The 23894-nt window shown below is 36.6% G+C and overlaps 1 protein-coding gene across 1 annotated transcript in view; it reads left to right on the forward strand.

Annotated features, from left to right (window-relative positions):
* Positions 1 to 23894, forward strand: part of MYO9A (myosin IXA) — a 281871-nt gene that overhangs the window by 194778 nt on the left and 63199 nt on the right. The window contains exons 30-34 of the mRNA XM_040643036.1: positions 979 to 1121; positions 3664 to 3887; positions 4402 to 4518; positions 6067 to 6255; positions 7533 to 7580. Of these exons, the coding sequence (XP_040498970.1) occupies positions 979 to 1121; positions 3664 to 3887; positions 4402 to 4518; positions 6067 to 6255; positions 7533 to 7580 (721 nt within the window). The remainder of the gene's footprint in view (positions 1 to 978; positions 1122 to 3663; positions 3888 to 4401; positions 4519 to 6066; positions 6256 to 7532; positions 7581 to 23894) is intronic.

Below are 23894 nucleotides of genomic sequence, written 5' to 3' on the forward strand. Positions count from 1 at the left end.
TTTTTTTTTTTTTTGATTGACTGAGTAAATATACAAAGGAAAAAACGAATGCACAAATAAGCTCCTAGTATAGGGTTAGGTTACGTGATATATGGTCAGTATATGTGAGCTGTCATTATTATCTTAAGGTGTGTTTTTGATTTATGTAATGGGAAAGAGTATATAAACACTAAGAATGAGGCCGTATATCAAAGTTACGCATTTTCAGCTTTATCACTCACTGTGTAATTTTGGGAAAGTTACCTAATGTTTATTCCTCCAGGTTTTCACATATATAATGGTTATAGTAGTTTGAAAGTAAAGTTGTTTTTATAAATAAAGTAAGCCAATTTAAGCACTTGTGCCTATAACAAAATAACAACTCAAATAAATGGTGGCTTTTGTTAATTAATAATATTGATAACCTCTAAATATAAAATAGTCACATTAAAACCGTTATTATATAATGGTAAGTGGGAAGGTTTAAAATTGTATCTTCATCATGATTACAGTGATATAAAAATGGGCATACTTATGAATAAATAATGGAAGGAAATTACCCCTCCCCCAAAAGGTAAACTAATATGTTTTAGAGTGATGCGATATCAGTGATGTTTTAAAAAGTATTTTTGTTGTTGTTAGTTGTTTATATGCTATAAGTCCAAGCCGGAAGGAGGACAAGAATGAAAAGATAGCAGTTTAGGAATCAGAAAACCTGAGTTGGAATTTTAGTTTCACTGCTTTTTAGCCATTTCATTTTGGGGAATTATTTACCATCTTTGGGACTTACTATTTCTTGTATTCAAGATGAGAAAACTGTCTCCCTTCCAGATTGAAATTTAAATATGAAATTGAAGATTAAATATGATTAAACTTAAGTGTGAAGGTTAAATGAGGTCATACACATGAAAGGTCGGTCTTAATATAGCTCAAAGTGATATACCAATATTGCCATTGCAACATACTAATTTCCATTTTTACCTTTATTTTTAAAAATAGACCTCAGAGAGCTAAGATGAGATTCTGGGCCAAAGGGAAACAAGGGGAGAAGAAGACCAGCCGAGCAAAAGCTGCCACCCAGTCAGAGGTTCCAGGATTCCTTGCTGGCTCAGATATGATTCCAGCTCATCAGTTTCCAGATGGTAAAAATGGACAGAGGATGGAGATAGTCTTTATAGTTTGTTCACTCTTTCTGAGAGTTCATTCTTCTTCTAGTATTTGTAATGGCAATCCTGTTGGCCAGATAGTCTAATGAAATAGGACCAGAATTGTAAAATCTTTCCCTAAGTAAAAGATAATTATAAAATTACATTGTACAGAAGTTCCAAGGAAGTGTGGTACAAAATGGTGAAACAGCAACAACTTTAAGAAGGATGATGAATCTTCAGTTAGCCTCAGTTTTCCAAAGTGTAAAAATTTAGCTGTCATTCATTCACTTAACAAATATGTATTATTAGTAAAAACTAAGATAATGGCAGCTAATATTTGAGTGCTTACCATGTGCAAGGCACTGTACTAAGCATGTTGTATATATTAACTCAATTGATCATCACAATTTTGGGGGTGTTGGTATGATTATTATTCCCAGTTTATAGATGAGAAAGCTGAAGCACAGAGAAGTTATTTCCTTACGCACTTATTGTAGTTGACAGAGCTGAGATTTGAATTTAGGTAGCCTAGCTCCAAAGGCCACATTATTAACCACTGTGCTATATATTAAGTACCTACTATATATTAAGTATTTGCTATACTATACTGACTTTATAATTGTAGCTGTTATTTTAATTTTGGGGGCATCAATCGTAACACACTTGAACATACTCAACAGATAGTTCATTTGTTGAGAAAACTGGCCTTTCTAAATGCTAGAATTACTAACTTTCTAAGGGTTCCAGTATTTCCAGCATTAGATGATTATGCCATTTTCCCCAACCCTTTGCTCAAGCATGTATGAGAGTGTTTAATCATTATGCAAAGATGGCAGCTATCTTCAACAGTGATGGGATGGATAGACATCAGAGGTGGGTGTGTAGTAATGAGTGGGTGAAATACCAGTGGGTAGGTGAATAAGATAGAAAGTGGATCTAGGAAGAAAGTTATCTCTAAAGGAAAGATAGAACAGGCCCAGTTACAATACGGAAACAAAACTTCTCATCTTTAGGATAAGACACAGGGACAAGGAGAATAAGATTATCAAGCTTCACATAGGAATGGATAAGCCAAAGCAGAGTCCATCTGTGTGTTAGAGAAAAAAATGGTAGATTAGAGCCCTATATTAGAGCCCTGTTTTTGTGTCTTGTGGCTTTGCTCCTATGAGTTGGCAAACTGATATGGATGAAATCAATAATAAATTAAGTAAATACTACAAGTTCAGTTTGGAAATTTGGGAAATCCTTACCATTACATTACTAAGAGGATTGATTTCCTATATCTAATCTGGTTTATAGTAATCATTCTAAATGTTTCATTTTTCACAGTTCTATTCTCCATGGTTAATTCTTTTTTTTTTTTTTAAGATTTTTATTTTTTATTTATTTGAAGAGATAGAGACAGGCAGCGAGAGAGGGAACACAAGCAGGGGGAGTGGGAGAGGAAGAAGCAGGCTCCTAGCGGAGGAGCCTGATGTGGGGCTCGATCCCAGAGTGCTGGGATCACGCCCTGAGCTGAAGGCAGACGCTTAACAACTGTGCCACCCAGGCGCCCCTATATTCTATATCTTTATAATTTTTATTCTGGTACCATATCTGAGATTGTCTTCTTTACTGCCTGAGGTGGCATTTAGCATGTAGGAGGCTACTTTTCTCCACTATCAGAATTAGCTTTTAGAAGGAATGAGGACATAGCATTGGACAGGTGAATACATGTGGGGGAAACAAATAGATATGTGAAGTGAGAAGGGCCAACACGTTTATCAAGCCCCAGGTAGGGCTTTGGCAAACCCAGTGTAGTTCTGGATTGTGATGGACTTACATGCAATCGATTTCCCTGTTGTAAAGAGAGATTTGTTGTGTTTTCCAATATTAACATACAAAGGTAATGCATTCCAGGAATTCTCTGAGAAATTCAGTTATTTGGGAGATGTTTAAGAAAATCCTAAATACTAAGGAGACCAAGAAGTGAGCTAGTTGACTTACCTGGCTCCCTAGACAGGTTGTCAGGATAATTACAGATAATATCACTGAAGCATTTATGGTTTTAGACCCTAGTAATGAAATAATAATAATTATCAAACTTCACTGGTTTGTCACATTCGTATATAGCCAAATATTCTTTCAAACAAATATAGTAAAGCTATATGACTGGCTTAATGGTCAGCATTTAACATGCTAGGGTGGTTACATATACTCTTCTTTTTTTCCTTTGGGACTGAGGTATTTGGGATTCAGGCTTCAGTTCTATAAGATACCTCCATCCAGGTTTTCAGTACAGACCATAGCCCCTTGGGAGACATAATGGCATTTTCCATTGAAAAGTGGTAATTTTAAAAATACATTTTCTGTACAGTTGTGCAGTCTGTATTTATTGTTTAACTGCCTGACCACAAACATTAATGTTACTTTGCTTTTCAGATACATATTTTTCCTTCAGTGACTTACTAAAGGAAGTTAAACTTAAAAAGAAGAATGTGGAGATTTCAATATTTTCACTAAAATATTTTTTTGGATACTTTATCTTGAATTATAGAATTAGTTCAGTATCACCCGACACCTCCTTTGAGCCCAGAATTGCCTGGTAGTTGCCGGAAGGAGTTTAAAGAGAACAAAGAACCTTCTCCAAAGGCAAAGCGGAAGCGAAGTGTGAAGATCAGCAGTGTGGCTTTGGAGTCTATGCACTGGCAAAATGACTCTGTCCAGATCATAGCAAGTGTCAGTGATTTAAAAAGTATGGATGAATTTCTTCTGAAAAAGGTACACTCTGCATGCTGAGTTAGGCCCGTAAGTGGCCTTGACTCTGGAATACTTGCTTTTATCAGAATATGGTCCCTCTTGATCAAGTTTACATATGTTTCAGTATATTAGGTAGTCTGTTCTTTATGAAAAATATAAACTAATAGGATATGCATTACTCAGACTGGATGGGCAAGAGTTAAGGTTTTAGGCTTTACTGTTAACTTGGATTTTACTGTAATTGTCACATTATATTCCCTGTGTTAAGGTGAGGCTTGTCATTGCATACTTGGGGTTTTTTCTCTGGTAACAGAATGATAGAATAATACATCATTGGAAGGACCTTAGAAATCATCTGGTAATAATAAAACGTTGGCTCTGTAGTCATGCTTTTACCTCGGTCCCATGATAGCAGGGGCTTGCACTTTCAGGACCGTCAGGACCATCATTGTTGAGGAACCAATCAGTATCACTGTTGTATTCACCTCTTTTTAATTAGTTGATTGTGTACAAAAACTCTTTTTGTGGCCCCCAGATGAATGACCTAGATAATGAAGACAGCAAGAAAGACACATTAGTGGATGTTGTATTTAAAAAAGCCCTGAAAGAATTTCGGCAGAATATCTTCAGCTTTTATTCGTCTGCCTTGGCGGTAAGTTGGACTGTCTTAGGAGATCTTCAGTAGTTAACATATGAAAAATTTGGCAGTGCTGTAGAAGATAATACGGAGGCTGTGTTCAATGAGAGATTACTCAAATTCCTTGTTTTTATTTTAGGAATAGGTAGGGAAAAGCATACTGACTGGTCTCAGATTAATACCTTCCTTCAGTTTCCTTGAGTAGTGCTTTTCCCCTCTTACGATGTTGAATCTTCTTATAGGATGATAAATTCACATATTATAAATGTGATTCTGTGGCTCTCTAGTATTTTGACCTTTCATAATCCTTTTAGCTCCGGCTTTGGCTTCTAATTTTTATATGTGTGGAATTACACATTTTTTCCCCAGTGGAATTAGAGCAGTTTATGTTCACTGATTTATACATATCACTTTATTTCACTTTCAGATTTACCTTACAATTTTATATGACATTGGTCATGTTTTAGAAAGTTTATTTTCATGCTAAAGTAGATAATAATTAATGCTTTGATCTCTAGAATCTATGAATTTTCATATTCTATGAAATAATTTGTATTTAATCATTTTTCTTTGTTCAGTCTATAATTCATTGTGAAAAGAGAAATCAGGAGAACTTTCTTGTGTATCCTCTACTTTTTCTTTCTCAGTATAAGAATTTTTGCTTTTTTAAAAACATGAACCATGCAGTCTGGGAGAATAGGAATTTCACGACCATAATAAGAGTAGTAATCAGGCTATAGCAAATGACTAGGTTTGCACAGAGACAACGTTGGCTGTATTTTTCTGATCCTGCTCAGCTGTTTATTATGTTCATGTCTTTCTCTGCTTCATACCTGTATTTCCTAGATTAGGGACTCCGGGTTGCTGGGTGCTCCAATACACTTAAATCACATAGGAAGAGCCAAAATTATAAAGTAGAACTTAATAGTGGTTTTCTAACCCTAGATCAAAAATGTTTAACTTATTTTGAGGAAGTGAAGCAGAAACAAATTCTAAATATATAATACTTTTTGGTCATTTAAAGCCCCCCTTTTTTTTCCTCTCACAAAAATTGCAGAGCTTATTTAAATAAGTCGAAAGTAATCCCATGTAGATTCCTTTGCAGGTAATACAGTGTTATTCAGGACATGTCATTCTTCTTTGGAAAAATAAAATAATGGTTACCTAATGTATCATTAGGCAAGGATCAAGTATTCATTCAATTTTAGAGTGGAACTATCTAAACAAGGTTCATGTCTGAGGCGATAGGTAATTAAGTGGGATGCAGATAATCTTTAAAGCTAAATATGGTTTAAAAGCCAGACTTGTGGAGAAGTTTCCAGGGCTTTCTGAAATTGTTACATTATTTAAACTTAGGTATTTTGCTAAAATTTGATAGGTTTTATTCTGCAGAATTCCACAGTAAAGAGGGCATTTATAGGTACTACATGACCTCATGGGCTTGCCCATTAGAAAGGATCCTAATCTTTATTCTAAACACTACCCAATGCAAGTTGAATCAATCTTCTATGTTTAGAGAATTTCTTTATAGAACCTTACATGTCTTCTCTTATTGTTTATTAGATAGATGATGGGAAAAGCATACGGTATAAAGACCTCTACGCACTATTTGAACAGATTCTGGAAAAGACCATGAGGCTTGAGCAGCGTGATTGGAGTGAATCTCCAGTCAGAGTTTGGGTCAACACTTTTAAAGTATTTTTAGATGAATATATGAATGAATTCAAGACTTTGGATTGTATCCCCACAAAGGTAAATATGATATGTTTGATTTCTAAAAGGATTCCATTAAGAATTCTTTTTAAGAGTCTGTTTGGGACAGTGTTTGATATTTGTAAAACACATTACAGGGAACATGTCAACCTAGCACTGCTTTAGATTCAGCAAACTTAATTCTCTCTTACAACTTTATCAGACCATATTATCTAAACCTTCTGCAATTAATATATTCTTTGCTGAGTTAAAATATAATGTTGTGTCCTCAGCATTATACCCTCCACTTTGATAGAGGTCACTACATGAATTTCCTTTTGAAAAATCGTAATTAAAGGTGTAATTCATTTTATCATTTGATGGCTTTTCTATAAGGAACCACAAATTATATTTCTTCTTGAATTAGGTTTTAGGAAAACGTGTGTTTCTGGAAATCTGTATAACAGTAATAATAACATTTATTTATTGAGTGCCAGGAATTATACTAGGTGTTGCATATTTTATTTAATTCTTGCTTCAGTCCTATTAAATAACTATTATGAAGTCCATATTACAGAAGAGATAGCAAGCTTAGACAAAATTATGTGTTATATGTTTCCTTTCAGTACCCCAGCTGAAGTAGTAAGGTATCTAATTATTAGATATCAGGAATACTATTAATCCTTTTTATTGATTGGGTCCTATTTTATTTTCAGTTATTCTAGTTTATATGTGTTTAGATTTACAAGCCATTTTAACTCACTTTTGAACTAGTCAGATATAAATTAATCCGTGAAAGTTCTTCTGTTCTAGGTCTCGGTTATACAGAGGAAGATTTTTAGTAGGCATATACTGCCTTTGTTTACGATCTTAAAGGTTAGGTTTGGATTGTTCTGTACTCTGGTTATTAGGAAATGTCATGTATAAAAGAGCCTTCTATGTCCCACGTGATACCTTTTTATATTTAGCTCTGGGATGGAGAGTATTTTAGAGCCAAAATATGGAAAGTGCAGTCTTAAAAGTTAGTAATCATTCAGTTAATGACTAAAATAAAAGAATCATTTAAGTTAATATGGAGTGGCTTCTGAACAGAAATGATGTTTAAAAAGATAAGAATCCCTAAAGTGTCCTTTTATTCTATTGCTTTTATGAGTACTGTGTTTCACTGAATTTTAAAATTTTCTTGTATTTGCTTGCTAGCACTGCACATTTTCTTTTGAACAATAAAAAGCTGCTTACACTATTACATCTTGAGCAAAAATCTCAGCATTTGCAATGAAGTAAGAAAGTATGTTCATCTTTGTTATATCACAGTTTCTTCATTTCTCTCCCATCAGGTACCAAAAACAGAAAGAAAGAAAAGGAGGAAAAAAGAAACTGATTTAGTAAGTTATAATCTATTTCTTATGTTAGCAAGAAGTAATTTTTAGATGCCTAAGGGGTTATTATTTATGTTTTTACCAAACTTTACAATGGCAGACATACCTTGAATTCTGTGACTTGTTATCAGTGGTGGCTTTCTAAAATGGCAGAAACATGAAAATATTTACTCATGAGAGGTACAAATATGATCTCTTCTCAGACATAGGAGCTTTTTAACTTTCCCTTCTTTCTTAAAAAAAAAAAAAAGGACTATTTAAGATTTTACAGATATAACTACTTATAATTCAAAAGACATTCCCAAAGGCGTTCCAGCATATTTTACCATTGTTTATGTTCTTATCTATTGTATTATGTATCTCTGTTGTATACTTTACAATAATCTTTGTGATTACAAGGATGACTTAAGCCCTAGAGGAGCTCATAATTTACCAGTGAAGGCAGGCATTTAAAAAATCATTAGTAGAAAGTAGTACAAAGTCTGTTGAATTATGGAAAGGGAAAATGAAGGAAAGCTTTACAAAAGACATTTTTGCTCGTTCTTGCCAAAGGAGTAGTAGAAAGAGTGTAGTAGTCCCCCCTCTCCACCATTTCCCTTCCCTGCAGTTTCACTTACCGGCAGTCAGTCTGGAAGCAAATGATCCTCCTCCCGCATCAGCCCTTTCTGCTTTACGTTGCACCTTTACATTATGGAGATGGCTTCTTCCCTTAAATCTCATGAACCAACCTCTGCTAGTGTCAGACTTTTCTTCTGCAGCTTCCTCACCTCTCTCAGTCATAGAATTGAAGGGAGGTAAGGCCATGTTCTGGATTAGGTTTTGGCTTAAGGGAATGTTATAGTTGGTCTGGTCTTCTACCCAGACCACTGAAACTTTTTCTGTAATAGCAGGAAAGCTGTTTTGCTCTCTTATCCACGTGTTCATTGGAACAGCGCTTTTTGTTTCCTTCAAGAATTTTTCCTTTACATTCACAGATTAGCTAACTGTTTGGCCCAGGAGGCCTAGCTTTCAGCCTGTCTCAGCTTTTGACATGCCTTCCTCACTAACCTTAATCATTTCTGGCTTTTGATTTAAAGTGAGAGACATGTAAAAAATAATAATAATAATAAAGTGAGAGGCATGTGACTCTTCATTTCATGTATATACTTGGGGCTTTAATTAGCCAATTTCAATATTATTGTTTCTCAAGGAATAGGGAGGCCTGAGGAGTGGGAGAGAAGCAGGAGAATGGCTGGTCAGTGGAGCAGTCAGGACACACCCTTTTATTGATTACCTTTGCTCTCTTAGATGGGTGCAGTTTGTGGTGTCCCAAAACAATTACAATAGTAACGTCAGAGATCACTAATCCCAACAGATCACCCTAACAAATATAATAATGAAAACCTTGAAATATCGTGAGAATTACCAAAGTGTGACACCAGAGACGTAGAGTGAGCAAATGGTGTTGGAAAAATGGTACTGACAAACTTGCTCATTTCAGGGTTGCCACACACCTTGAATCTGTGAAATCCAGTGAAGCACAGCGCAACAAAGGGACATATGCTTATATCTAAGCCCTTAGTGTGGCTTGCTTTTGTTCTCTGAAGGAGGATTTTCCAATTGAGTAGCCTTAGCTTAGTTTCTGAGTTTCAGTGTACTCATGTATAAAATAGGAATTTTGCCACCTACCACTGAGGACTTTTGTGAAGGTTAAATGAGATTATATACTAAGGAAAGGGTAGAGAAGGTAGAGGACATGTTATTAAGGGGTAGTGTTTAGGCACTTTATACACTTATAGCCTTGCAAGAATAGTCTTTTTCATGTCTATACAGAAAAGAACAATACCTCAAGATAAAAATAGGCAAAGCATCTGACATTCAAAAAAAGGACAGTCAGGACAATTCATTTATTCAACAGCCATTTTATTTCAGGAACTATGATAAATCAGAAATGTTAAGAAATACACAAAGAAATGTATACACTTGTTAGTCAAATTAAAATGAAAGAACAGTGATTTCCTATTTCATTCATCAGTGGGCAAAACTGAAAATGAATTAGTTACCTAATTTGGAAGGATATATAAATATAGATTTTTCTCAGTGTGTGACTTGTGGAGTCATTTGCATAACCTTCTTGGAGAAGGTGCTTTAACAATCATGTATTTAACGTTTTACAAATATTTTTAAAAAAACCCAAAAATGTTGACCTAGCAATTCCACAACTAGGAACTTATCCAGTAGATATATCACACTTGTTCGTGCTGTGATGTACAAGGCTTTTTATGGAAGAGGAGTTTGTAATAGTGAGAGACTGAAAACAACCTAAATTTATAAGGAAATGGTTAAATAAACTAGATACACACATGAAATAGGATGCTGCTTTAACACTAAAGTAAAGAAGCCATTTTCCAAGATTTTTGTTAAGGAGCTAATCACTATATAGAAAGCTACTATTTGTCTATTTTTAAAAAAAGATTTTTTATTATTATTATGATATATTAGTCACCATGCAGTACATCATTAGCTTTTGATGTAGTGTTCCATGATTCATTGTTTGCATATAACACCCAGTGCTCCATGCCTATTTTTAAAAGACAAAAAAGCATTTTTATATCTGTACTTATACACACAAAATATCTGAATTAGATACAAGAAACTAACATCAATGATTATTTCTAGAAAGAGAAACTAGACAGAATCCAGAAGTAAGGAAAAGCTTATCTTTTGTTGATTCTATTTTGTACCTTTTGATGCATTCAGAATAAAATAATTTTTAATAAAACCAACTTTAATATTAGAGTTCCAATGGAAGAAAATAATATGCCTGTGTGTGATTTACAATTTTATGAATAGAGGGAATCTGTGAGATAAAATGTTAGTATCTGGGAATATTTGAGACCTCACAGAACAAGGCCATATTATGAAACTGGAATGAGCTGTCTGAGTTGAATTTTTTTTTATTTAGTTGGTTATTTGATTAATTTATTAAGACAAAAATGACTACTGAGCATAGAGCCCGATATGGGGCTTGATCTTATGACCCTGAGATCATGACCTGAGCCGAAAACAAGAGTCAGATGCTTAACTGACTGAGCCACCCAGATGATGCTATTTAACTTTTAAATTTGAGGCATAATTGACATGAAACATTAGTTTCAGGTGTACAACATAGTCATTTAGTATTTGTATATATTGTGAAATGATCACAACAACTGTAGTTACAAAAAGTTTTTTTCTTTTGATAAGGACTTTTAAGATCTACTCTCTTAGCAACTTTCAAATATGTGATGCAGTATTATTAACTATAGCCACCATATTCTACATTACATCCTCATGACTTAATTATTTTATAACTGGAAGTTTGTGCAACCTTCCCTATAATATATTTTAATAACAGGTAGTGTTGCCAGTCATCATCAATGATATACTTGGTCTGGTTCTGTTTTGTCAGCATAATCTCTTAAATTATTTTTATAATAATATTTAATTATGTTAGTCACCATACAGTACATCCCTGGTTTTTGATGTAAAGTTCCATGAATCATTAGTTGAGTATAACACCCAGTGCACCATGCAATACGTGCCCTCCTTAATACCCATCACCAGCCTATCCCATTCCCCCACCGCCCTCCCCTCTGAAGCCCTCAGTTTGTTTCTCAGAGTCCATAGTCTCTCATGCTTCATTCCCCCTTCTGATTACCCCCGTTTCTTTTTTTTTTTTTTAATGATTTTTTATTATGTTATGTTAGTCACCATACAGTACATCCCCGGTTTCCGATGTAAGGCTCGATGACTCATTACTTGCGTATAACACCCAGTGCACCATGCAATACGTGCACTCCTTACTACCCATCACCGGTCTATCCCATTCCCACACCCCCTCCCCTCTGAGGCCCTCAGTTTGTTTCTCATAGTCCATAGTCTCTCATGTTTCATTCCCCCTTCTGATTACCCCCCCTTTCTTTATCCCTTTCTTCCCCTACCGATCATCCTAGTTCTTATGTTCCATAGATGAGAGAAACCATATGATAATTGTCTTTCTCTGCTTGACTTATTTTACTTAGCATTATCTCTTCCAGTGCCGTCCATGTTGCAGCAAATGTTGAGAAATCGTTCTTTTTGATAGCTCAGTAATATTCCATTGTATATATGGACCACATCTTCTTAATCCAATCATCTGTTGAAGGGCATCTCAGCTCCTTCCACGATTTAGATATTGTGGACAATGCTGCTATGAACATTTGGGTGCATATGGCCCTTCTCTTCACTACGTCTGTATCTTTGGGGTAAATACCCAGTAGTGCAATGGCTGGATCATAGGGTAGCTCAATTTTTAACTTTTTAAGGGACCTCCACACTGTTTTCCAGAGTGGCTGTACCAACTTGCATTCCCACCAACAATGTAGGAGGGATCCCCTTTCTCCACATCCTCTCCAACAATTGTTGTTTCTTGCCTTGTCCATTTTTGCCATTCTAACTGGCATAAGGTGGTATCTCAGTGTGGTTTTGATTTGAATTTCCCTGATGGCAAATGATTTTGAACATTTTTTCATGTGTCTGTTAGCCATTTGTATGTCTTCATCGGAAAAGTGTCTATTCATATCTTCTGCCCATTTTATGATTTATTTGTTTCTTGTGTATTGAGTTTGAGAAGTTCTTTGTAGATCTTGGATACCAGTCTTTTATCTGTAGAGTCATTTGCAAATATATTCTCCCATTCTGTGGGCTGCCTCTAAGTTTTTTTGACTGTTTCCTTGGCTGTGCAGAAGCTTTTTATCTTGATGAAGTCCCACAAGTTCATTTTATCTTTTGTTTCTCTTGCCTTTGGAGATGTGTCATGAAAAAAGTTGCTGTGGCCGATGTCAAAGAGGTTGCTGCCTATGCTGTCCTCTAGGATTTTGATGGATTCCTGTCTCACATCGAGGTCTTTCATCCATTTAGAGTTTATCTTTGTGTATGGTGTGAGAGAGTGGTCAAGTTTCATTCTTTTGCGTGTAGCTGTCCAATTTTCCAGCACCATTTATCGAAGAGACTGTTCTTTTTCCACTGGATGTTTTTTCCCGGTTTGTCAAAGATTAGTTGCCCAAAGAGCCGAGGGTCCATTTCTGGGTTCTCTATTCTGTTCCATTGGTCCATGTATCTGTTTTTGTGCCAGTACCATTCTGTCTTTGTGATCACAGCTTTGTAGTACAACTTGAAATCCGGCATTGTGATGCCCCCAGCTTTGTTTTTCCTTTTCAACAATTCTTTGGCGATTCGTGGCCTTTTCTGGTTCCACACAAATATAAGGGCTGTTTGTTCCAGTTCTTTGAAAAATGTCGTTGGTATTTTGATCGGGATAGCATTGAAAGTGTGATTGCTCTGGGTAGCATGGATATTTTAACTATGTTAATTCTTCCGATCCATGAGCTTGGAATATTTCTCCATCTTTTTGTGTCTTCTTCAATGTCTTTCAAGAGTGATTTGTAGTTTCTAGAATATAGATCCTTTACGTCTCTGGTTAAGTTAATTCCGAGATAACGTATGATTTTTGGTGCTATTGTAAATGGAATGGATTCCCTAATTTCTCTTTCTTCAGTCTCATTGTTCATGTATAGAAATGCAACTGATTTCTGAGCCTTGATTTTGTATCCCGCCACATTTCTGAATTGCTCTATAACTTCTAGCAGTTTGGGGGTGGATTCTTTTGGGTTTTCCATATAGAGTATCATGTCATCTGCAAAGAGAGACAGTTTGAGTTCTTCTTTGCCAATTTGGATACCTTTTATCCCTTTTTGTGGTCTGATTGCTGTTACAAGGACTTCTAGTACTATGTTGAATAATAATGGTGAGAGCGGGCATCCTTGTCGTGTCCCCGATCTCAAGGGAAAGGCTTCCAGCTTTCCCCCTTTGAAAATGATATTTGCTGTAGGCTTTTCATAGATGGTTTTTATGAGATTGAGGAATGTACCCTCTATCCCTACACTCTGAAGGGTTTTAATCAGGAAAGGATGCTGTATTTTGTCAAATGCTTTTTCTGCATCTGTTGAGAGGATCATATGATTCTTGACTTTTTTCTTGTTGATCTAATCTGTCACACTGATAAATTTTCGAATGTTGAACCACCCTTGCACCCCAGGGATGAATCCCACTTGGTCATGATGGATAATCCTTTTAATGTACTGTTGGATCCTATTAGCTAGGATCTTGTTGAGAATTTTGAGGTCCATATTCATCAGGGAAATTGGTCTGTAATTCTCCTTTTTGATGGGTTCTTTTCCTGGTTTGGGGATCAAGGTAATATTGGCCTCATAGAATGAGTTTGGTACTTTTCCTTCAGTTTCTGTTTTTTGAAATAGCTTTAGGAGACTAGGTATTATTTCTTCTTTGAATGTTTGGTAGAATTCCCCAGGAAAACTGTCCGGGCCTGGAGTTTTGTTATTTGGAAGGTTGTTTATCACTGTTTCAATCTCTTCATAATTAATTGGTCTGTTTAAAAAATCAGTTTCTTCCTGTTTCAGTCTTGGTAGGTTATAGGTTTCCAGGAAGTCCTCCATCTCTTCCAGATTGCTTAATTTATTGGCATAAAGCTGTTGGTAAAAGTTTCAAATGATCCTTCCTATTTCATTGGTGTTGGTTGTGACCTCTCCCTTTTCATTCATAATTTTATTAATTTGGGTCCTTTATTCTTTTGGATAAGTCTTGCCAGTGACTTGTCTATTTTATTTATTCTTTCAAAGAACCAGCTTCTAGTTATGTTGTTCTGCTCTATTGTGCTCCTGGTTTCTAATTCATTGATCTCTGCTCTAATTTTGATCAACTGCTTTGTCATGCATGGATTAGACCTGTTCTTCTGTTGCTGTTTCAACTTCTTGAGGTGAGAATATAAAAACTGCATTTTAGATTTTTCTGTTCTTTTGAGTGAGGCTTGCATGGCTATGTATTTTCCGCTTAGGACTGCCTTTGCAGTGTCTTATAGGTTTTAGAGCATTGTGTTTTCATTCTCGTTGGTCTCCATAAATTGTTTCAATTGATTTTTGATTTCCTGGTTTATCGAATCATTCTTGAGCAGGATGGTTCTTAATCTCCAAGTGTTTGAGTTTCTTCCAAATTTTTCCTTGTGACTGAGGTCCAATTTCAAAGCATTGTTGTCTGAGAATATGCAGGGAATAATTTCAGTCTTTTGGTATCAGTTGAGACCTGTTTTGTGACCCAGTATTTGGTCTATTCTGGAGAACGTTCCATGTGCATTCAAAAAGAATGAGTATTCTGTTGTTCTGGGGTGTAGTGTTCTATATATATCTATGAGGTCCAAATCGTCGAGTATGGCATTCAAAGCCTTTGATTCTTTGCTTAGTTTTTGCCAGGGTGTTCTGTCTATTTCTGATAGTGGAGTGTTGAGGTCCCCTACTATTAATGTATTTTTATACATATATATAATTCTGGTTTGGGAGATGGTTTGTGTATTTGCTGCCCCTGCTGGAGGCATATATGTTTATAATTGTCATATCCACTTGTTGGATACATCCTTTAAGAATAATATAGTGCCCTTCTGTATCTCTGACTATAGTCTTTAGTTTAAAAATCAGTCTGTCTGATATGAGAATTGCTACTCCAGCTTTCTTTTGGTCCATTGGCATGAAAGATGGTATTCCATCCCTTACTTCAGTCTGGATGTATCTTTGGGTTCAAAAATGAGTCTCTTGTAGACAGCAAATGGATGGGTCATGTCTTTTTATCCAATCTGCAACCCTGTGGCAGGCATTTTATGGGAGCAGTTAGGCCATTTACATTGAGAGTGATTATTGAGAGAGATGATTTTAATGATGCCATTGACTGTAAAGTCTTTGTTTGTATAGATTGTGACTTTCTGTTCTGTATCACTCTTGGGGCCTTTTTACTTCTATAGAACCCACCTTAATATCTCCTGTAGGGCTGGTTTCGTGGTTTCGAAGTGGTCAGTGACTGGATTCTGGAAGGTCTTATCTCTCCATCAATTCTGGACGACAGCCTTTTGGATAAAGGATCTTGGCCACATGTTTTTCTTTGAAAAGAGCTTTAAAAATGCCCCCAACCCTTTCTCTCATTCCAGGTCTGTGTAGACAGGTCTGACGTAATTCTGATACTTTTGCCTTGGTACGTGAGAAATTTCTTTGCCCTGGCCGCTTTCAGTACTGTATCCTTGGATCTAATATTTGCGAACTGCACTATGATGTGACGTGGTGTAGGTTTGTCATGGTTGAGGTTGGGAGGGGTCCTCTCTGCCTTTTGGACATGAATGCTTGTTTCCTTTGCTAGATTAGGGAAGTTTTCAGCTACAATTTGTTCAAAATCTCTTCTAGACGTCTGTTTTTCTCCACCCCCTCGGGGATGCCGATGATTCTGACATTGGAATGTTTCATTGAGTCAGTAATCTCCTGTAACCTACATTCTTGAGATTGGATTTTTTTGAGCCAAGTTTCTGTTTTAACTTTCTCTTCTACGATCCCATCCTCCAATTCGCTAATTCGTTCTTCTGCCTCATTTACCCTGGCCGTCAGAGCATCTAGTTTTGACTGCATTTGATCCATAGTATTTTTAATTTCTGCCAGATTTGCTCTCATTTCCGCCCTTAGAGATTCTGTATTCTCGTTAATATTTTCGTTAATATTTTTTTCAAGTCTACACGTCATCTTGACCATTGTTACTCTGAACTCCATTTCTGATAATTTGGTAATATCCATATCCATTAGTTCTGTGGCAGAGGCCACAGACTTACTGTCTTTTCTTTGCTGGGGGGTATTTCTACTCGTCATTCTGATGAGGAGAGGTTGTGGGGTTGTCCAGAGCCCAGATTATTGACCGGGACCCAGGCAGTGTGCTCTTGTTTTATAGGGACCTTAAGGATGTGGGCTTCTTGATTTTTCAGCCTGCCTTCTGGGGTTGGGGCCTGCCGCATCAATACTCAGGCAACCCTGTTTGGGTAGAGTCTCCCTGTCCCCTGCGAGGGGGGATGGGGATGGGCACACTGTGAGCCGGTATTTCCAGGCTTTTGTTCTCTGGCGGCTTTCCCTGGTGGTTTGCTGTGCCTCTTCTGAGAGTCAGAGTAGCAGTAGCCGAATCCCAGCCTCTGTCTCAGACCAGAGGGATCACAGTCCGCTCTCCATAATCTCTTAAATTTTTAACTAGTTTTTGTTTTTAATCAGAAATTCATTTAAACATAATTAAAAATGATATTCATTATAAAGTGAACTTCTTTCTCTGCCCTTCTTCCTGGAGATAACCACTGCAACCAGTTTTTTTTTAATTCCAGAAATACTCTGTGCCTTTATAAGCATTTAAATGTACATGTATTATCCCTCCTTTTTCAGGATATACTGAGTGAAATTGTTTTATTTTGTTTATAGTTGATTTGTTTTATTATAAGAATGTAAATTTGTTAGTTTTCTATATGTTTGAGGTTTTATCTTTCTTAGACAAATAATTATATGATTATTACAATAATTTTCTTTTACTTTTCCCATGTCTTTTGCTCATACATTTATTGTTTGGTTTGTTGCCTTTAAAAACAGTAATCATCTGGGATCTATTTTAGTCTCAAGTAAGATAGGGATCAAAGTCTGATTTATTTTTAAAAGCATGTCAATTGTCTGAACACTGTTGATGGATACATTTCTTTTTCACTGAAATATCACTTTTATTATATACTTGATTCCAAATGTATTTGGATTTAATTTTGCATTTTCTGTTTTTATTCATTGATCTGTTTATGCATGTATCAAATCTCTTAAATTACTTCTTGTTTTATCAAATATATGTACATATTTACCCCCATGTTTTTTGTGTATTTAAGTTTTTATTTTAATTCCAATTAGTTAACATACAGTGTTATGTTAGTTTCAGGTGTACAATATAGTGATTTAGCACTTCCATACAATGCCCTGTGCTCATCACAAGTGTCCTTTTTAACCCCCATCACCTATTTAATCCAACTGCAACCACCCTCTCCTCCAGTAACATCAGTTTGTTCTCTACAGTTATGAGTCTTTTTCTTGGTTTGCCTCTTCCTCTTTGTTTTTCCTTTGCTCATTTGTTTTGTGTCTTAAATTTGACGTATGAGTGAAATCATATGGTATTTGTCTTTCTCTGACTTACTTTGTTTAGCATAATATCCTCTAGCTCCATTTATACTGTTGCAAATGGCAACATTTTGGTTTTTTTTATGGCTGAGTAAGAACCACATCTTCTTTACCCATTCATCAGTGGATGGACATTTGGGCTCTTTCCATAATTTGGCTATTGGTTGATAATGCTTCTATAACATTGGTGTGCACGTATCCTTATGAATTAGTATTTTTGTATCCTTTGGGTAAATACCTAGTAGTGAAATTGCTGGATTATAGAGTAGTTCTATTTTTAAGTTTTTGAGGATGCTCCATACTATTTTCCAGAGTGACTGCAACAGTTTCCGTTCCCACCAACAGTATAAGAGGGTTCCCCACTTTGCATCCTCACCAATACCTAGGATTTTTTGCTTTCAGGTGTCATATTCAGGTTTCTAATCCATTTTGAATTTGTTTGTATGTGTAATGTAAGAAAGTGGTCCAGTTTCATTCTTTTGCATGCAGCTGTACAGTTTTCCCAACACCTGTTGTTGAAGAAACTATCCTTTTCCCATTGCATATTCTTTCCTGCTTTTCAAAGATTAATTTACCATATGTTTGTGGGGGTTTTTTTCTGGATTTTCTGTTAATTTCATCGATCTAGGTGTCTGTTTTTGTGCCAGTGCCATACTGTTTTGATTACTATGGCTCTGTAAAACAACTGAAGTTCAGAATTGTGATGCCTTCAGGTTAGCTTTCTCTTTTTCAGGATTGCTTTTTCTATTCAGGGTGTTTTCTGGTTCTTTTAGGATTATTTGTTCCAGCTCTGTGAAGAAGGTTGGTGGTATTTTGATAGCGATTGCACTGAATGTGTAGAATGCGCTAGGTAGTATAGACATTTTAACAGTTTTTATTCTTCCAATCCATGAGTATGAAATTCAGTCTTTCCATTTCTTTGTGTCTTCTTCAATTTCTTTCATAAGTGTTGTATAGTTTTCAGCATATAGGTCTTTTACCTCTTTGGTTACGTTTATCCTGGGTATCTTATAGTTTTTGGTGCAATTGTAAATGAGATTGATTCCTAGATTTCTTCTTCTGCTGTTTCATTATTGGTGTATAGAAATACAACAGATTTCTGTATATTGATTTTATATCCTGTGACTTTGCCGAATTCATGTATCAGTTCTCGCAATTTTTTGGTGGAGTCTTTTGGGTTTTCTACATGGAGTATCATATCTTCTGTGAATAATGAAAGTTCGACTTCTTCCTTGCCAATTTGGATGCTTTTTATTTCTTTTTGTTGTCTGATTGCTGAGGCTAGGACTTCCAGTACCATGTTGAACAACAGTGGTGAGAGTGGACATCCCCATCATGTTCTTGACCTTAGGTAAAAAGCTCTCCCTTTTTCCCCACTGAGTATGATATTAGTTGTGGGTCCTACGGATATGGCCTTTATGATGTTGAGGTATGTTCCTTCTACCCCTACTTTCTTGAGGGTTTTTATCAAGAAAGGGTGCTGTATTTTGTCAAATGCTTTTCTGCATCTATTGAGAGTATCATATGGTTCTTTTCCTTTCTTTCATTAATGTGGTATATCATGTTGACTGATTTGTGGATATTGAACCCCCCTGTAGCCCCGGAATAAATCCCACGTGATCATGGTGAATAATCCTTTTAATGTACTGTTGGATTCAATCAGCTAGTATCTTATTGAGAATTTTTGCATCCATGTTCATTGGGGATATTGGTCTGTAATTCTCCTTTTTTTTACTGGGGTCTTTGTCTGGCTTTAGAATCAAGGTAATGATGGCCTCATAGAACACGTATGGAAGTTTAATTTCCATTCCTATTCTCTGAAACAGCTTCAGAAGAATAGGTATTAATTCTTCTTTAAATGTTTGGTAGAATTCCCCTGGGAAGCCATCCAGCCCTGGAGTCTTGTTTGTTGGGAGATTTTTGATTACTGATTCAGTTTCTTTGCTGGTTATGGGTCTGTTCAGGTTTTCTATTTCTTCCTATGTCAGTTTTGGTAGTTTATATGTTTCTTAGTAATTTATCCATTTCTTCCAGATTGCCCAATTGTTGGCATATAATTGCTCATAATATTCTCCCTTTATTATTTTTAAAGTCTAGGCTCCATACCCAGCATGTAGCCCAGCATGGAGCTTGAACTCCTGGCCCTGAGATCAAGACCTGAGCTGAGATCTAGACTTGGACGCTCAACCTACTGAGGCACCTTGGTGCCCCCATTACATTCTCTTAGAATTATTTGTATTTCAGTGGTATTGGTTGTGATCTCTCCTCTTTCGTTTGTGATTTTATTTGGTTACTTTCTCTTTTCTCTTTGATAAGTTTGGCCTAGGGGTTTATCAATTTTGTTAATTTTTTCAAAGAACCAACTCCTAGTTTTGTTTATCTCTTCTACTGTTTTTTTTTTTCTTTATCATTTATTTCTACTCTAATCTTAATTATTTCCCTTCTGCTGGTTTTAGGCTTTATTTGTTTTTCTTTTTCCGGCTCCTTTAGGTGTAAAGTTAGGTTTTGTATTTGAGACTTTTCTTGCTTCTTGAGGTAGGCCTGTATTACTATATACTTCCCTCTTATGACTGTGTTCTAGAGGTTTTGGGCTGTTGTGTTTTCATTTTCACTTGCTTCCGTGTATTTTTTTATTTCTTCTTTAATTTTCTGGTTAACCCATTCATTCTTTAGTAGGATGTTTTTTAACCTCCGTGTATTTGTGGTCTTTCTAAATTTTTTTCTTGTGGTTGACTTCAAGTTTCATAGCATTGTGGTTGGAAAATATGCATGGTATGATCTCTTTTTATACTCATTGAGGCCTCACTTGTGATCCAGTATGTGATTTATTCTGGAGAGTGTTCCATGTACACTCAATATGAATGTGTATTCTGCTCCTTTAGGTCCATCTCCTCACTTTCAATCTGCAGGTGTCTTTAGGCCTAAAATAGGTCTGTTGTATGCAGCATATAGATGGGTCTTGTTTTTTTTAATCCATTCTGACACCCTGTGTCTTTTGATTGGAGCTTTTAGTCTATATACATACAAAGTAATTATTGACAAACACGTACTTACTGCATTTTATTACTTATTTTATGCTTGTTTCTGAACCTGATCCTTTCTTGTCCTTTTCACGTTCATGGTTTTCTGATTTTCTTTAGTGATTAATTTGGATTTCTTTCTCTTTATTCTTTGCATGTTTATTAGTTGTTTTTGATACATGGTTACCATTAGGTTTGTACATAAAGTCTTCTTCATATAGCAGTCTGTATTAAGCAGATGATCATTTAGGTTTCACCCCATTCTTTTCTCTTCTCCCCCATGTTTTAGGTATATGTTATATTTTGTGTCCTTTTTTTGGTGAGTTCCTTGACTGATTTTTCACAGAAATACTCATTTTTACTACTTTTGTGTTTCTTACCTTTATATTGTCACTTTTGATCTCTCCACTCCCAAGTGTCCCCTTTAATGTTTCTTACAGGGATGGTTTAGTGGTCACAAACTCCTTTGGTTTTTGTTTGTCTGGGAAACTCCTTATCTCTCCTTCTATTCTGAATTATAGCTTTGCTGGATACTTCAAATATATCATGCTACTCCTTTCTGGCTTAGAAAGTTCCTGTTGAAAAATCTTCTGCTAGCTAGCCTTATGGGTTTTCCCTTGTAAGTTACTGAATTCTCTTTTCTTGCTACTTTTAAGATTTTTTCTTTATCACTATATTTTGTAAATATAATTATAATATGGTTTGGTGTGGATATGCTTTTGTTGATTTTTTTTTATTATGTTATGTCAGTCATCATACAGTACATCATTAGTTTTTGGTGTGATGTTCCATGATTCATTGTTTGTGTTTAACACCCAGTGCTCCATGCAACATATGCCCTCCTTAATACTCATATCTGGGCTAACCCATCCGGCCCCCCCTTGCTTTTATTGATTTTGATGGGAGTTCTGTGTGCCTCCTGTGGATCTCAGTATCTCTTTCCCAGATTAGTAAAGTTTTCCACTGTTATTTCTTCAAATAAATTTTCTGTCCTCTTTTCTCTTTCTTGTTCATCTGGGATTGCTGTAATATGAATGTTACTATGTTTTATGGAGTCACTCATTTCCCTAGAATAAGTCTATTCTTGTTTTGCATAATTCTTTTCTTTCTCTTTTGTTCAACTTGATTACTTTACATTACTCTGTCTTCTAGGTCATTAATTTGGTCCTCTGCTTCTTCCAGTCTGCTGTTCATTCTGTCAGGTGTGTTTCTTATTTCGTTTAATGAGGACTTTACTCCTGCTTTGTTGTTCCTTGTCTCTGTGGTAAGGGCCTCACTGATGTCTTCCAATCTTTTCTCAAGTCCAGTGAGTATCCTTATGATCATTGCTTTAAGTTCTCTATCAGACATGTTACTTATATCTGTTTTGCTTAGATCTGTGGCCATGGCCTTGTCCTATTCTTTCATTTGGGATAAATTTCTCTGTCTCCTCATTTTGTCTGCATCTCTGTGTCTGTTTCTTTATGTCTAGAATGTCACTTATGTTTTCTGCTCTTGAAAGTAGTGACTTAACAAAGAGGAGGTGCCAGAGTGCCTTACAGTGTAGTGTCCCTTCTTCACCAGAACCTGGCACCTCAGGAGAATATCCTATGTGTGTGGCTTACACCTTGCTGTTGTTGTGTCTGAGTCACTTTTTCTTTCAGTGCAGTCATCTGCACTGACTCCTTGCCTGTTGTGAGCTGTGCTTACTCTCTGTGATGCTAGTGGGACCCAGACAGGCCAGTTCTGACAGGACATGTCCACCAGCGAACTTGGGAGCAGGGCGCATTGTTAGCAAAATTGGCATTGGGCTACTAGTTTTATGGTGGATCCGTGAAGCGCTGCAATGGCTGGGGGCATGAGGCTGGGTGTGACAGGAGTGATGGCTGGGGGCATGAGGCTGGGTGTGACAGTGCAGTGATGGGCCTCATACGTGGTGGTGGCTGGGCAGGGTGCATGCAGCTTTAACAAAATTTTCTGTGAGGGGCACCTGGGTGGCTCAGTCGGTTAAACATCTGCCTTTGGCTCAGGTCATGATCTCAGGGTCCTGGGATCGGGCCCTGTGTTGGGCTCCCTGATCAGTGGAGGGTTCGCTTGTCCCTCTCCCTCTTCCTCTTTCCCCGCTTGTGCACTCTGTCTTGCTTTCTCTCTCTCTCTTTCTGTCTCTCTCAAGTAAATAAATAAATAAATCTAAAAAAAAGTTTTTTCCCCCTGATCCATGGGCCAAGGCTACAAGTGTCTGCAGCCCCACCTACCCCAGGTGGCTCTGTGTTTTTGCTGGGGGTGAGGGGGAGAAAAATGGTAAATTGCAGGTTCCTTTGTTTTCAAAGAAGTTCCCTAAAAGCCTTCCAAATCATCATTAACATATAGGTCTCCTGTTTGCCCCCAGCATTGTGTAAACTGCCATTTTTATGTTGCCTTTCCACATAGGCTGCTGTCTCTTTGAGGGCAGCGACCCAGCTATCACTTGCCCTCCCAGCTTATCCAGTACTGAGTCAGATGACTTTTAAAGCTCCAGTCTGCAAGTCCCATTGGTTTTCCAAACTCACTGAATTCAGCTCCTTTGGGTTTTTAAGCTAGATGTTATGGGCATTATTCTTCCCCATGTGAGCTGCCTGGTGTGAGGACCCGTTTCTTTGCCTTCTCTACACATGTATCTCCTTCCCTCCTGTGGGAAGCCTCCCTCTATTTTTCTGATTTTCTTTTTTTTTTTTTAAAGATTTTATTTATTTATTTGACAGAGAGAGACAGCCAGCGAGAGAGGGAACACAAGCAGGGGGAGTGGGAGAGGAAGAAGCACGCTCATAGCAGAGGAGCCTGATGTGGAGCTCGATCCCATAACGCCGGGATCACACCCTGAGCTGAAGGCAGACGCTTAACCGCTGTGCCACCCAGGCGCCCCTATTTTTCTGATTTTCTTAACCCTTCAGATGCAGCTTCTTCTCTATATTTAGTTGTGGAGTTTGTTTTGCTTGTCTTCAGTTCACTCTCTGGTGTTTTGACTTGGATACTGGTGATACCTACTTGTACGCATGGGACAGGATGAGCTCAGAGTCCTCCTACATTTGCGTTTTTAAATTAGCACATATTTACTAAGAAACATTGGAAATATAGAGAAAATAGTAAAGAATAAAAGAAATCATTAATAGAAATAGTCACTATTAAAATCTTGTTCCCTTTTAATTTTTTTCTCTGATTTGTATTGGTACCTATTAACATCAGAAGAAAAAACCAGAGATTCATTC

This window comes from Ursus maritimus, unplaced genomic scaffold (assembly GCF_017311325.1).
Source record: "Ursus maritimus isolate PB19 unplaced genomic scaffold, ASM1731132v1 scaffold_27, whole genome shotgun sequence".
Lineage (NCBI taxonomy): Eukaryota > Metazoa > Chordata > Mammalia > Carnivora > Ursidae > Ursus > Ursus maritimus.